At 61.5% G+C, this 14,760-nt stretch overlaps 1 protein-coding gene across 4 annotated transcripts in view; it reads right to left on the minus strand.

Moving 5' to 3' along the window:
• The window catches only part of EMID1 (EMI domain containing 1), a 105,584-nt gene that overhangs the window by 64,751 nt on the left and 26,073 nt on the right, over positions 1–14,760 (minus strand). For all 4 annotated transcript variants that reach the window (XM_050923822.1, XM_050923819.1, XM_050923820.1 and 1 more), the window contains exon 4: positions 14,536–14,639. In XM_050923822.1, the coding sequence (XP_050779779.1) occupies positions 14,536–14,639 (104 nt within the window). The remainder of the gene's footprint in view (positions 1–14,535; positions 14,640–14,760) is intronic.

Here is a 14,760-nt window from a genome sequence, read left to right on the forward strand (position 1 = left end):
CCAAACATCCAGCCCCTGTGTCCAGACAACCTGCTTCATTGTGAGTGTCCTCCGTGGGCTGGACCTGGAGGCTGATGTTGCTCAGACCTGGGGCTGAGGTGCTGCAGGGTCCCATCTGGTTCATGTCTTATGTCCCTAAAACCTCATGCTTCAGACCTTTTTCTGGTCACCTGCAGGGGTCAGGAAGGGAACATTTCCCCTCCCAGTGTATTCCAAAGGTTTTCTTCTCTCCTTCCTCTGAAGCATCAGAGATAGCCATGGCAGGAGATGGGACACTGGACAGGTGGGCCAGTGCTCTGATGTGAAGCAGAGAATTTGCTTTCTCAGGTGCTTGGCTGGTAAGACCTCCTCACATGCTCAGAGTCACACTCATGGCTAGGTTTGGGGTCGGGAAGGAATTTTCCCCAGCTCAGACTGGCAGAGACACTGGGCGGCTTTCACCTTCTTGCACAGCAGGTGGTTACTGGTCGCTTGCCAGGATCATCTGGGGTGTATCTCACTTAATCCTTTCCCTGCCACTGCAGGGGCCTTGAGCACTGGTGTACCTCGGTCCCTCCTGTTCTCTGCCTGGGGCACATCTTCTGAGGGCTGTGATACTTAGATCTAATTCTGATTGTTGGGCTTGGTGTGGGTGAGGTTTAATGGTCTGTGATATGCAGGATGTCATACTAGCTGGTCCAATCTGGCCTTAACTTCTAGAGCAGGGGTGGGCAAACTTTTTGGCCCAAGCGCCATATCTGGGTGGGGAAATTGCATGCAGGGCCATGAATGTAGGGCTGGGGTAGGGGTATGGGGTATGGGAGGGAGTGTGGGGTGTGGGAGGGGGTGCAGTGTGCAGGAAGGGGCTCAGGGCAAGGGGCTGGGGTGGAGGAGGGTGCGGAGTGTACGAGGGGGCTCAGGGCAGGGGGATTGGAGTGCAGGGGGCGCAGGAGGGTTCAGGGTGTGGGCTCCGGCCTGGAGCCGCTTACCTGGAGCAGCTCCGGGGTGGTAGCGGCCCCATGCTGCTCCTGGAAGGGGCCGTCCCTGCGGCCCCTCGGAGAGAGGGGGCAGAGGGTTCCGTGCACTGCCCTCATCTGTTGGCACTACGCTCGAAGCTCCGTGTACAAGAGTTCACCAGAGCTCGACCCTTTGCGGGGCGGAGGGGAGCCATGCTGGCTCACTACACCCCGATGGGTCCGGGGGATTAGTCCGGCCCGGGGTCTCCCTCGGTAGCCCTTGCAGGAGTTGGCTGAACTGTGGTTAGTCTGGGCCTGGCTCCGGCAGGGCAACAGCCACTGAGTCAGGAGGCTCAGGCCCTCAGGCAGGGCTGAGCTATAATGACAGTACAAGCCCGGCCCTAGGTCAGGGCGGGGCACCAAACACTGAGTCAGGGGGCTCAGGCCCTCAGGCAGGGCTGAACAGTCACGACAGGCTTCGGCCTCCTCAGGCCAGGGGAAGGGGGAGTCTGACACCCCGGAGATGGGTGGCAGGGGGGACGCAGGCCCTCCCACTCCACTGCATCCCAGCCCAGGGCCCTAGCAGCGGCTGACGATCTGCTGCTCAGTCAGTGGGGATCCTGGCCACAACACGTCGACATAGGCTCTGGCAGTGCTGCAGCCAGACTGGGGTTGGCTGCCCCCGGGCCGCTTCCACATTCCCCCTCGGGCCCTACCTGGCTCCTGGCGTTGGTCTCTGTGGGGTCCAGGAGCATGGGTTCATCGCGGCAGGGGTTGGACAGCAGCTCCGGTAGCTCCTCCGGGTAGCGAGCACGGGGTAGTTCCGGCAGCTCCTCCAGGTAGTGGGCACCGGGGAGCTCCGGCAGCTCCTCCGGGTGTCGGGCACGGGGTAGCTCTGGCAGCTCCTCCGGGTAGCGGGCGCGGGGTAGCTCCGGCAGCTCCTCCGGGTGGCGGGCACGGGGTAGCTCCGGCAGCTCCTCCGGGTGGCGGGCACGGGGTAGCTCCGGCAGCTCCTCCGGGTGGCGGGCACGGGGTAGCTCTGGCAGCTCCTCCGGGTGGCGGGCACGGGGTAGCTCTGGCAGCTCCTCCGGGTAGCGGGCGCGGGGTAGCTCCGGCAGCTCCTCCGGGTGGCGGGCACGGGGTAGCTCCGGCAGCTCCTCCGGGTGGCGGGCACGGGGTAGCTCCGGCAGCTCCTCCGGGTAGCAGGCATGGGGTAGCTCTGGCAGCTCCTCCGGGTGGCGGGCACGGGGTAGCTCCGGCAGCTCCTCCAGGTAGCGGGCACAGGGTAGCTCTGGCAGCTCCTCCGGGCGGCGGGCGCAGGGTAGGTCTGGTCAGTCTGGGCGGCTGCCTTGGGCCGCAGGAGCTTCCCAGTCTCGGACTCCCCTAGGGACGTCTGCTCTCTCCGGCGGCTGGGCTCCTACTGAGCTCTGAGGACCGACCTTTATAGTTCCGGGTCACCGCCTGACCCTTTGGGGGCCGGGCTCAGAGCTCCCTAGCTCTGCCCACTCTGGCCTCCGGCTGGGCTCTTCCTCCTCCGGGGCAGAGGGGAGCCACACCACCTCACTACACTCCCTGCCCTCAAGTTTGGCTCCCGTTCGTCAGGGCCAGGCTTTTCCATCCCTCCGAGGAGCGACATGAAGTCTATGTTCGCATGTTCCTTACCAGCCCTATGCTGGATGGTGAACACGCAGGGCTATAAGGCCAGATACCATTGCAATAGTCGGTCATTATTATTTTTCATTTTCATCAACCATCGGAGGGGGGCATGGTCCGTGACTAACGTGAACAGGGCCCCAAGGAGGTAGTAGCCTAAGGCGTCACAGGCCCACATTATGGCCAGTGCTTCTTTCTCAACCACGGCGTAGTTCTTCTCCTGGGGAAATAATTTTCGGCTGAGATATAAAACCGGGTGGTCCTCTCCATCAACTTCTTGGGACAGGATGGCCCCCAGCCCCACCTCTGAGGCATCTGTCTGGAGGATGAACCTCCGGTGGAAGTACGGACTATTTAGGACCGGCTTTTGGCAGAGACACGTCTGGAGTGTCTGGAAGGCATCTTCACATTCTGGGGACCACCATACCTGCCAGGGGCTGTTCTTTGTCAACAGTACTGTTAAGGGCACTGCGATGGAAGCAAACTGGAGGATGAACTGCCAATAGTACCTGACAAGCCCCAGGAACTGTCGGACGTGGCGTTTCGTGGTAGGCATTGGGCAGGCTGCCAGGGCTTGCACTTTCCCGACGAGGGGCTTCACTCATCCTCCCCCGATACTGTACCCTAGATACGTGGTCTCCTGCCATCCGATGCGGCATTTTTTTGTGTTGGCCGTCAGTCCCGCCTGTCGCAGGGACCTCAGGACCGCTGCTACCCATTCCAAGTGGTCTTCCCCGTGGCAGCTATAGACCATGACATCGTCCAGATAAACCGCCGCATAGTCTCGATGGGACCGTAGTAGGCGATCCATTAACCTCTGAAATGTCGCTGGGGCCTCATGGAGGTTGAAAGGAATTTGTGTAAACTGATAGAGTCCCGGAGTGGCGAACGCCGTCTTTTCCTTAGAGGTGTCATTGAGTGGGATCTGCCAGTACCCTTTACTGAGGTCGAGGGTGGTGATGAACCGGGCCTCCCCGAGGTGGTCCAGCAGCTCGTCCATGCGGAGCATAGGGTAGGCATCGAACCGTGAGATGGCATTCACCCGCCAGAAGTCAATACAAAACGGCGGGTGCCATCGGGCTTGGGTACCAAGACCACTGGGCTACGCCACTCACTCTGAGATGGCTCGATGACTCCTAAGGCCAGCATGGCCTGCATCTCTTCCTCCACCTCTTGGTGAATCCGGTACGGCAGTGACCTGGTTGTTTCCTGGATTACCTTCCCCGGCTTGGTCTGGATGAAGTGATAGACCAGGGTTGTGTATCCAGGTAGGGCCATGAAGGTTCCCTGAAAAACCCGCAGGAGACATTTGGCCTGCTTGTGCTGCTCTTCCCTCAGGGTGTCGCCGAGCAGGGGAGCAGCAAGGTGCTCTGTCTGGGGCGCGCAGGGACCCAGTTCAGGCTCTGGCGGGTAAGGGTTAATCAGCAGGCCCTCCCGGTCTTGCCACGGCTTCAACAGATTCACGTGGTATCGCTGGGTCTTCTTATGCCGGTCGGGTTGGTGGATCTCATAAGTGACGGGCCCCACCTTCCAAGCTACCTTGTAGGGTCCCTGCCAACGGGCCAGTAGCTTTGACTCGCTTGAGGGCAGGAGGAGCAGGACCCAATCCCTAGGTTCAAAGTCATGCACCTGCGCCTCTGGTTATAAGTCTATTCCTGCCTGTCCTTTGCAGTCTTTAAGTTTTCATGGGCCAGGGCCCCAGCCTGAGCAAAGTATTCCTGCAGCTGGAGGACATACTTCAGGAGTCCCTGGGTTGGAGAGGGGGACTGCTCTCAATTTTCCCGCATTAAGTCCAACAGGCCCTGTGGACGGCGCCCATACAATAACTCAAATGGGGAAAACTTGGTCGAAGACTGGGGCACCTCCCGAATGGCTAGCAGCAGGGGAGGGAGCAACTGGTCCCACTGATGTAGCTCCTCCGGGGAGAACTTCAGCAACGTATCCTTGAGGGTCCGGTTGAACCGTTCCGCCAGCCCGTCCGTCTGCGGGTGGTAGATGGAGGTGCGTAATTGTTTTACCCCCAGGAGCTCGCAGACCTGCTGTAACAACCTGGAGGTGAAATTGGTGCCTTGATCGGTTAAGATTTCTCGGGGCAGGCCCACCCGAGCAAAGACCTTCACCAGTTCCCCGGCGATGGTCCGGGTGGTGGTGCTCCACAATGGGATGGCCTCGGGGAAACGAGTGGCGTAGTCAACGATGACCAGGACATACTGGAACCTGGCAACGCTTTTTGGGAGAGGGCCCACCAGGTCCATGGCCACTCGTTCAAAAAGAGTCTCTATTATAGGCATGGGGACCAGGGGTGCCTTGGGCACTCGCTGGGGAGTGGCTAACTGGCATTCTGGGCAGCAGCTACAATAGTTCCCCACCTCCTGGTGAATACCAGGCCAGAAGAACTGCGTCAAGATCCGGGCTAGGGTCTTCTCATGGCCCAGATGCCCAGCAGCCGGGATGTCATGTGCCAGCTTCATCATGGCTCGCCGGTGACACTGCAGTACCAGCAGCTGTGTTTGGGGTTCCTTCGTGCAGGAGTCCCGGTCGATCCGGTAAAGACGGTCCCGGGGTAGTTCGAAGTGCGGCCACTGGGTTGCATGCTGGGGGTCGATGATTGTCCCGTCAACTGCCGCGAACTGTTCATAGGCCTGGCTAAGGGTAGGGTCAGCTATCTGGTCATGGCAAAAATCAGTATGGAGGAGGGGTTCAGCCGTGGGCTCCAGCAGGGGATTGTCGGTTTCTTCGGTCCCTGGTTCAGTTCCCAGGGTCCTGCACACCTCTTCCAGTAGGGCCTCCTGGCGCTCTCCCTCCAGCACCAGATTCGACCAGAGGACTTCCTCAAAGGCGGGCCAGGCCACCCCAGGATCACCGGGTACGCCAGTCGAGGGGCTAAGCCGACAACGATTCATCGGGTGACGCCAGCTACTGTCAATGGGACCCAAGCACTAGGGTAAGGCCGGACAGCCCCATGGATGCATTGCAGGTGAATCGTTCCCAGGCAAGGGTCTGCCTGGGGTTCCAGAGCCTGGCGAATGAGCGTCTGACTGCAGCCAGAGTCGATCAAAGCCTGAGTGGCCTGGTCCCTGACAATTACCGCGACTGTGATCTTGGGAGCCTGTGGTAGCTGAGACCTGGTGTCCCCTGCACAGACCTGCCCGAAGCTGCAGTCCATTTCCGTGCAGTCTCGCTGCAAGTGTCCGGACTTCCCACAACGGAAATAGGGTCCGAGTTCAGGGTGACCGCCCCGGGAAGAGGCTCTCCTCGGATCTCTGGGGGGACTCCAGTGGACCCTCGCGACGCTCGGCACGGGGGGCGCTGGTCCAGGCCGAGGCGAAGGATCCGGACATCTGAACCGAGACCCTGGGTGGGCCTCCTGCCGGCAGCCAAGGCTCCGCAGCCTGGTCGGGGCGTCCCCTTTCTTTTCAGCGTTAGAGCATTTGGGCCCCACAGGTGTTTCGGCCACGAGAAAGTCCTCCATCAGTGAGACGGCCGCGGCTAATGTCGCCGGCCGATGGCAGAGCACCCAGGCTTGTCCTCAGGCCGGTAGGGTGTGCACAAACTGTTCCAGGACGACTTGTTCCGTAACCTCCTCTGCTGTCCTCATCTCTGGCTGTAGCCATCGCCTACACACCTCCTTCAGGGCTTGGGCCACCAGCCAGGGTTGCGTGCCCGAGGGGTAGGTCTGGCTCCGGAACCGCTGCCGAAAAGTCTCTGGGCTGACATCTAAGGTATCCAAGATCGCGGCCTTTACCCGGGTATAATCCCTTGCCTCTTCCATTGCCAACCCTCGGTAGGCTGTCTGGGCAGTCCCTGTTAGGTATGGGGCCAAAAGGGTGGCCCATTGATCCTGGGGTCACCCAGTGACCAGTGCCACCCATTCGAATGTAACCAAGAATGCCTCGGGGTCATCGTAGGGGCCCATCTTGGTTAGTCGCACTGGGGCAGCAGGGCGTAGTGCCCCAGCCCTGTCCCCTGGCTGCGGGTCTATGGGGTGCGGTAATGCTGTCACCATCTGTTGCAGCTGGGCTCCCAGCTGCTGAATAAGCTGTTGCTGCTGCTGGAGTTGGGCAGCGTCCCGCTGTTGTTGATGTTGGAGCTGGGCGGCCGCCTGCTGCTGCTGTAGCTGGGTGGCCTGTTGCCGCTCCTGACTCTCCGTCAGCAGCTTAAACAATCGCTCCATCTCCATGGTTCTCTGGGGTTGGATCTCCCACTCCGGCCCCTTCTCACAGGGGTCAAGGAATCAGATCCCCACTTCTGGTACCACGTATACAAGAGTTCACTGGGGCTCGACCCTCTGCGGGGTGGAGGGGAGCCATGCTGGCTCACTACACTCCGATGGGTCCGGGGGATTAGTCCGGCCCGGGGTCTCCCTCGGTAGCCCTTGCAGGAGTCGGCTGAACTGTGGTTAGTCTGGGCCTGGCTCCGGCGGGGCAACAACCACTGAGTCAGGAGGCTCAGGCCCTCCGGCAGGGCTGAGCCATAATAACAGTACAAGGTCAGGGCCGAGTAATAAACACTGAGTCAGGGTGCGGCAATAAACACTGAGTCAGGCCCTCAGGCAGGGCTGAGCAGTAACAACAGGCTTCGGCCTCCTCAGGCCAGGGAGAGAGGGAGTCTGACACCCTGGAGTTGGGTGGCAGGGTGGATGCAGGCCATCCCACTCCACTGCATCCGAGCCCGGGGCCCTAGCAGTGACTGACAATCCACTGCTCAGTCAGTGGGGATCCTGGCCACAACACACCGACATAGGCTCTGGCAGTGCTGCAGCCAGACTGGGGTTGGCTGCCCCCGGGCAGCTTCCACACTCCCCTCAGGCCCTACCTGGGTCCTGGCGCTGGTCTCTGTGGGGTCCAGGAGCATGGGTTCATCGCGGCAGGGCTTGGATGGCAGCTCCGGTAGCTCCTCCGGGTAGCGGGCGTGGGGTAGCTCCAGCAGCTCCTCCGGGTAGCAGGCACGGGGTAGCTCCGGCAGCTCCTCCGGGTAGCGGGCGCGGGGTAGCTCCAGCAGCTCCTCCGGGTAGCAGGCACGGGGTAGCTCCGGCAGCTCCTCCGGGTGGCGGGCGCGGGGTAGCTCCGCAGCTCCTCCGGGTAGCGGGCACGGGGTAGCTCCGGCAGCTCCTCCGGGTAGCGGGCGTGGGGTAGCTCCGGCAGCTCCTCCGGGTGGCGGGCGTGGGGTAGCTCCGGCAGCTCCTCCGGGTAGCGGGCACGGGGTAGCTCCGGCAGCTCCTCCGGGTAGCGGGCGCGGGGTAGCTCCGGCAGCTCCTCCGGGTGGCGGGCGCGGGGTAGCTCCGGCAGCTCCTCCAAGTAGCAGGCGCGGGGTAGCTCCGGCAGCTCCTCCAGGTAGCGGGCATGGGGTAGCTCTGGCAGCTCCTCCGGGTAGCGGGCACGGGGTAGCTCCGGCAGCTCCTCCAGGTAGCGAGCACGGGGTAGCTCCGGCAGCTCCTCCGGGTAGCAGGCACGGGGTAGCTCCGGCAGCTCCTCCAGGCGGCGGGCACGGGGTAGGTCTGGTCAGTCTGGGCGGCTGCCTTGGGCCGCAGGAGCTTCCCAGTCTCGGACTCCCCTAGGGACGTCTGCTCTCTCCGGCGGCTGGGCTCCTACTGAGCTCTGAGGACCGACCTTTATAGTTCCGGGTCACCGCCTGACCCTTTGGGGTTCGGGCTCAGAGCTCCCTAGCTCTGCCCACTCTGGCTTCCATCTAGGCTCTTCCTCCTCCAGGGCGGAGGGGAGCCACACCGCCTCACTACACTCCCATTGGCCGCAGTTCCCCATTCCCGGCCAATGGGAGCTGCAGGGAGCAGTGCCTGCTGGCGAGGGCAGCGCACAGAGCCCTCTATCCTCACCCCTCCCAGGGGCCTCAGGGATGTGGTGCTGCCCATTTCCGGCATGGGGGTGGCAATCCCGTGGGCCGGATCCAAAGCCCTGACAGGTCGGATACAGCCCACGACCGTAGTTTGCCCACACCTGCTCTATAGCCAGTCCCGTGAGCTAGGAGCTGGGTGTCTTTACCAGCATTGCCTGAGGTGTTCCAGCCAGGGGAGGATGAACAGCACTGACTCAGGTACCATGGAGTCGATAGACCCCTTTTCACAAACTCGACAGCCCGGAGCTGGGCACAGCCTCAGCAGCATGGCCCGACTGCTGGGAACAGTCAGGGCAAGAATCTGCTGCCGGGACTCGTGTGTGAAGGGTTTCCACTGGCGCCACTGAGAAGACTGTAGTTTCCATCAGCAGGAGCCGTGAAGAAAGGGGATTGAAGGCACTAGGAAGATGGAGCCCGGCCCAGCTCCAGACCCACAGTCAGGGGGAGAAAAGCTCTGAAGGAGGCACCCCAGAGACAGTGCTGGGACCCGGAGCCTCAGGAGCACTGCACTCCCCAGACAGCGCTCGCAGAATTCCAGAGGTGTGAACTGTCCCTATGCTGCACGCCTGGGGCGCAGCGGGTTAGCACCCGGTGCTGTGGGGGACGGGGTACTCACAAAGGGGTCCCTGGCTCGCAGAGGTTACTAGGTGGCTATGTCTCTCTGTCAGCCAGTGAGAACTGTTCTGGTGTGGTAAGGCCACTGCTCACTCCCCCTGGAGACAGATGAAACATGCTCTTCTCAGCAGCGCTGGGGAGATGGAGTTTCAATCACTCGGCTTTTCTGCTGAGATCCCACCTCCTCAGCACCGAGACACTGGGGGAGAAATGCAGGGGGTGAATTAGTGGCAGGCCCAGTGGACAGTGGGGTTGCCAACCTCCAGGACTGGCCTGGAGTCTCCAGGAATTAAAGTCATGCATCCAACGAAGTGGGTATTCACTCACGAAAGCTCATGCTCCAAAACATCTGTTAGTCTATAAGGTGCCACCAGATTCTTTGCTGCTTTTACAGGAATTAAAGAGGAATCTTTAATTATAGGTGATGTCATGTGATGAAACCTCCAGGAATATGTCCAACCAAAATTGGCAACCCCACTGTGCAGCAGCTGAGCAGCCTCAGAATAGCTCCGATGGAGCAGGCCCCACCAGCTCCTGCTCCAGCTCTCGGAAGCCGCCTGCCAAGGCCTGGAGGCAGAGGGACAAGCAGAGCACTCACAGGCTCCCAGTTCCCAGCCGCAGCTGGCCAGGAAGCAGCAAAACAAGCAGGGCTCAGCAGCTTCCTTAACCTCAGTCCCTGAGTCAGCATTGCTGCGGTCAATGCAATAGGACTCGGGCAGGGCCGGCTCCAGGCCCCAGCACGCCAAGCGTGTGCTGGGGGCGGCAAGCCACGGGGGGCGCTCTGCTGGCGCCGCGGGGGCGGCAGGCAGGGTGCCTTCGGCAGCTTGCCTGCTGGAGGTCTGCTGATCCCACGGCTTATGGACCTCCCGCAAGCATGGCTGCGGGAGGTCCGCCAAAGCCGCGGGACCAGCGGACCTCCCGCAGGCAAGCTGCCGAACGCAGCCTGCCTGCCGTGCTTGGGGCTGCGAAATGCCTAGAGCCACCCCTGGACTCGGGGAGCTAGCAGACCTGGGAGTGGGCTGCAGGGTGCAGGCCCAGCTAGGGCTGTCTGCAGGGTCAGGGGAAGGGCACACACAGGGAGAATCCCCCTGACCCATGGCTGGGTGCCCGGATCCCTCGCCTTCTGATCCCCCACCTGGACAGCAAGAATGCCGTCTTCCAGGAGCCAAGTGTCCCCTCCCTGGCCTAGTTCAGCTTTGGCCCCATTCAGGTCACCCGCCCAGCCCCTCTGCTCCCCATATCGCTGCCCCTCCATCCCCCTCTTCATCCAGCTGTCATCTCTCACCTCTTCCTCTGGAGCACATTTCAAAGCAGCCTGCTGGTCCCCAGAGACAGGGGCAGCTCTAGGTCCCAGCACACCAAGCGCATGCTTGGGGCGGCATGCTGCGGGGAGCGCTATGCCAGTCGCCAGAAGGGCAGCAGGCAGGGCTCCGATGGACCTCCCGCAGGCATGCCTGTGGAGGGTCCGCTGGTCCCGCGGCTTCGGTGGAGCCGCGGGACCAGCGGACCCTCCGCAGGCACTCCTGCGGGAGGTCCACCGGAGCCGCAGGACCGGCGACTGGTAGAGCGCCCCCTGCGGCATGCCGCCGTGCTTGGGGTGGCGAAATGTCTGGAGCCGCCCCTGCCCAGAGGCAACGAGGGGACCAGGGCCGGGTCAGCTTGCACTGAAACCTGAGAACAGCTCCAGGAGATGCAGAAAAGAGAATTTGAGGTGGATTGGATGGGGGATGCCCAAGGGGGGCCAGCTAGGGACTGGGGGCTACTGAAGGGGCTGGATGGGGAAATGGGGGGCTGGATGGGAGATGCCAATGGGAGCTAAGTGGGGGATGGGGGCTGAGGGGAGCTGTGTGTATTATGGGGAGGTCCCCCAGTTAGAGCACCTCCAAGACATTGAGCCTGCCTCTTCCATCCACAGGTGTCGTTCCCCCAACCCCGCTCCCCCAACCGGTTCAACAGCAGGATGGGTGGAGGCACCCCAAGGCTGATAGCTTGGCAGAGTGGAGAGGAGCTGGCGGGTAGCCAGGCCTGGGCTTTCCTCTACTGCAGCTGGGAAAAAATCACTGCAGCAGCCCTTCAGCCTCCCGTCTCCCGCTCCTCCTGCTCCTGCCCTGCGGATGGGGGAGATCGGCTTACCTGCCCCCTGCTCTGGCCCCTCCACAATGGTTGTGAGTCCCGCCTGCCTCAGCATGGTGGGGTCACAGTTAAGTTTGTCTGTCCTTTCTTGGCATAAGGAGGAGCAATTCCTGGGCACAGTTCAAATCACTCTGCTCCATCTGCATCAGAAATGAGCCCCCTGCTTTCAGAAGAGCCTGGCAGCCCTGCTCTCCCCCCAAGCTGGTTCTGGGGTGATCCAGGAGGCCCTCACCAAGCTGACAGCCTCTGAGTCAACCTCCTTCCCCCTGAGCATCAGCTGGAGCTGAGACCCAAACGAGCTCCCTGATGCCCAGGGATCTCGGGTAGGAGTGGAGAGGTGACTTTCCCCCTGTGTTTGGCACTGGTGCCACACGGCTGGAACACCGTGTCCAGTGCTGGTGGCCCCAATTAACGAGGTGTGGGGAGAAATTGGAGAAGAGCCACAAGAATGAATAGAAGATTGGAAACTTGCCTTCCAGTGAGAGACTCGGAGCTCAGTCAATTTGGGTTAACAAAGAGGCTAAGGGGTGACTTGAGGACAGCTGATAAGTACCTAGCTGGGGAATAAAACATTGACCTTTGCTCTAGCAGACAAAGGCCTCACACACCCAAGGGCTGGAAGCTGAAGCTAAGCAAATTCAGATGGGAAATAAAATGCCCCTTTTTTACAATGAGGGCAATTAATCCTTGGACCGATTTCCCAAGGGCAGGAGTGAATTGCCTTTCACAGGACAGTTTTAAATCCAGACGAGCTGGTATCGTAAACTCAGACTCGCCCTGCTGGGAACTGCGTTCACAGAGAACATTCAAACATCCTCTTCCATCTATACGACTAGCAGAGGCCAGGGCTTCTGGGCCATCCCCTGTAGCACCTCCTGCTGGGAGATGCTGGTATGCGAGTAAGTAGCAGCTCCCCGGCAGGCAGGCCTGGCAGTGCCCAGCGATGCTGCAACGGGTAGAGCCCTGCAAATCCAAGGGTATCCGCTATATATCTTGTGGCTCAGTTCTGTGGCTAGCAATGTGGATGTGGATACAAATTTTGTATTGGTGCAGGCTTCTGATGGTAAGAGATGGTGGGCAGCTGTGCGGAACCTCTCACCAATCCTCCACCTGTCATGGGTGGGAGGCCTGGGGGGCAGGGGCACCGAGCGGGGGGCTGCTTGGGCCCCACGCCCAGGGCAGGTGGAGGGTCCGCCACAGCTCCCCACAGCTGCCCACCCAGCTCTCCCTGACCTGGCCTCGGCCAGGGGGGCAGGTTGGAGCCGCAGCCCAGCCACGGAAAGAGCCGGGCAGGCAGCTGTGGGGAGCCGCGGCAGACCTTCCACCTGCCCTGGGTGGGGGGCCCGAGCAGCCCCCGGGCAGTACCACAGGTGTCCCCCTGGCCAAGGAGCTGTGGGGAGCAGTGGCAGACTCTCCACCTGCCCTGGGCGGGGGAACTGAGCAGCCTCCAGGCAGTTCCACAGATGTCCCCATGGCCAGGGAGCTGTGAGGAGCCACGGCAGACCTTCCACCTGCCCTAGGCGGGGGGCCCGAGCAGCTACCGGGCAGTTCCACAGGTGTCCCCCTGGCCAGGGAGCTGTGGGGAGCAGTGGCAGACTCTCCACCTGCCCATGGTATGGGGGAGGGGGCCTGAGAGCAGCCCCCAGCAGCCGAGGGCAGGTGGAGGGTCCTCGACTCTGCATGGGTTCCCCACAGCTGGCCGTGGCTCTCCCCGATTGGCTCCGGCGGGGGGAAACTTTGGAGTCTCAGCCCAGCCCCCAGTGTAGAGCCCTGCAAATCCAAGGATATCTGCAGATACCCTCAGATTGTTTTTGCGGATCGCGGATCGGATGCGGATATATATTTGTGTATCCGTGCAGGGCTCTAGTGACAGGGACCGGTTCATGTGACTTTCATGGATGAGCAGTGCAGAAGGAATGAGATACGCTGTGCAGCCATGTGTGGCCCTACCATAACAACAGCCCCGCTCCACAGCACCACTGTTTACAAGCAGCCCTACAGTAACTAATTAGAAGAGGCAGTCCAGGGCTAATGGGCTACAACAAACTGAAATCGCTGACATCAGGGGAAGAATCTGCTCCCAGCCTGGCTGCCCAGTCACCCTAGTATCATCTCGGGGATGACCAATGATGAGAACCCCCATACCTGCCCCACACTGAGGGGGGATGCCCCATACAACTACCCGCAGAGATCCCTCTGCCCCACACGGTCTGATTCTGTACTTGTCTCCTCAGATTCCCTGGGAGGTGCCCTGGATCGCTTGACCTCTAGGTTGGCAGCATAAGGTGCCATGGGGCGTTCTAGAGGATGCCGTGACTGATCTCAGCCATCCAGTGTCTGACGCTGATGCATGGGGCTGATGCTGATGTCAGCAGCATTCACACTGTACCTCCTCCGACTACTCACGCCCCATCCGACTCTCATGCCCCTGAGTATCATCTGCCCCACATAAACTAATAAACTACCCTGTATATCTACCCCCAGAGCCCCCTCTGCCCCACACGGAGAGGGAGCTGCCCCCCAGAGTCTCCTCTGCCCCACACGGAGAGGGAGCTGCCCCCCAGAGCCTCCTCTGCCCCACACGGAGAGGGAGCTGCCCCCCAGAGCCTCCTCTGCCCCACATGGAGAGGGAGCTGCCCCCCAGAGCCTCCTCTGCCCCACACGGAGAGAGAGAGCTGCCCCCCAGAGGCCCTTCTGTCCCACATGGAGAGGGAGCTGCCCCCCAGAGCCTCCTCTGCCCCACATGGAGAGGGAGTTGTCCCCCCGGGCCTCCTCTGCCCCACACGGAGAGGGAGCTGCCCCCCAGAACCCCCTCTGCCCCACACAGAGAGAACTGAACCCCCAGAGGCCCCTCTGTCCCACATGGAGAGGGAACTGCCCCCCAGAGCCTCCTCTGCCCCACATGGAGAGGAAGCTGTCCCCCGGGCCTCCTCTGCCCCACACGGAGAGGGAGCTGCCCCCCAGAGCCCCCTCTGCCCCACACAGAGAGAGCTGAACCCCCAGAGGCCCCTCTGCCCCACATGGAGAGGGAGGTGCCCCCCAGAGCCCCCTCTGCCCCACACAGAGAGGGAGCTGCCCCCAGAGCTCCCTCTGCTCCACATGGAGAGGGAGCTGCCCCCAGAGCTCCCTCTGCCCCACACGGAGAGGGAGTTGAGCCCCACTTTCCCCTCTGCCCCGCAGTGGAAGGGATCTAAATCCAGGCCTCTTCAATCCTGTGGTAGGAGGGGACTGTTCTGATCCAGGCCAGCTCTTCGGGCTGCAGTGCCCCAGTGCTCCCAGCAGCTGCCCTGTGGCTCACAGGGCTCAGATCATCCCCCAGGAGCCCTGTTCATCCGGCTTTTCCTACCTTCTTCGCAGCTGACCCCCGAGTGGCCTGGGCAGCACTTCCACTCCAGAGCTGTGACCGTCTTGTAGGCCACCTTGTACGCTGGTCTCACGATGGCTCTGTAGCTGTGAGACAGAAAGGGTCCCCTGGGCATTAGGAGCTTGGTCTGTTCTCAGCGCCCACCAGCATCCCTTACATTTGTCACCACCAGGGGCCTGTGGCTACAGAGCAGCCCAGGTGGGTATC

Source organism: Gopherus flavomarginatus, chromosome 15 (assembly GCF_025201925.1).
Source record: "Gopherus flavomarginatus isolate rGopFla2 chromosome 15, rGopFla2.mat.asm, whole genome shotgun sequence".
Taxonomy (NCBI): domain Eukaryota; kingdom Metazoa; phylum Chordata; order Testudines; family Testudinidae; genus Gopherus; species Gopherus flavomarginatus.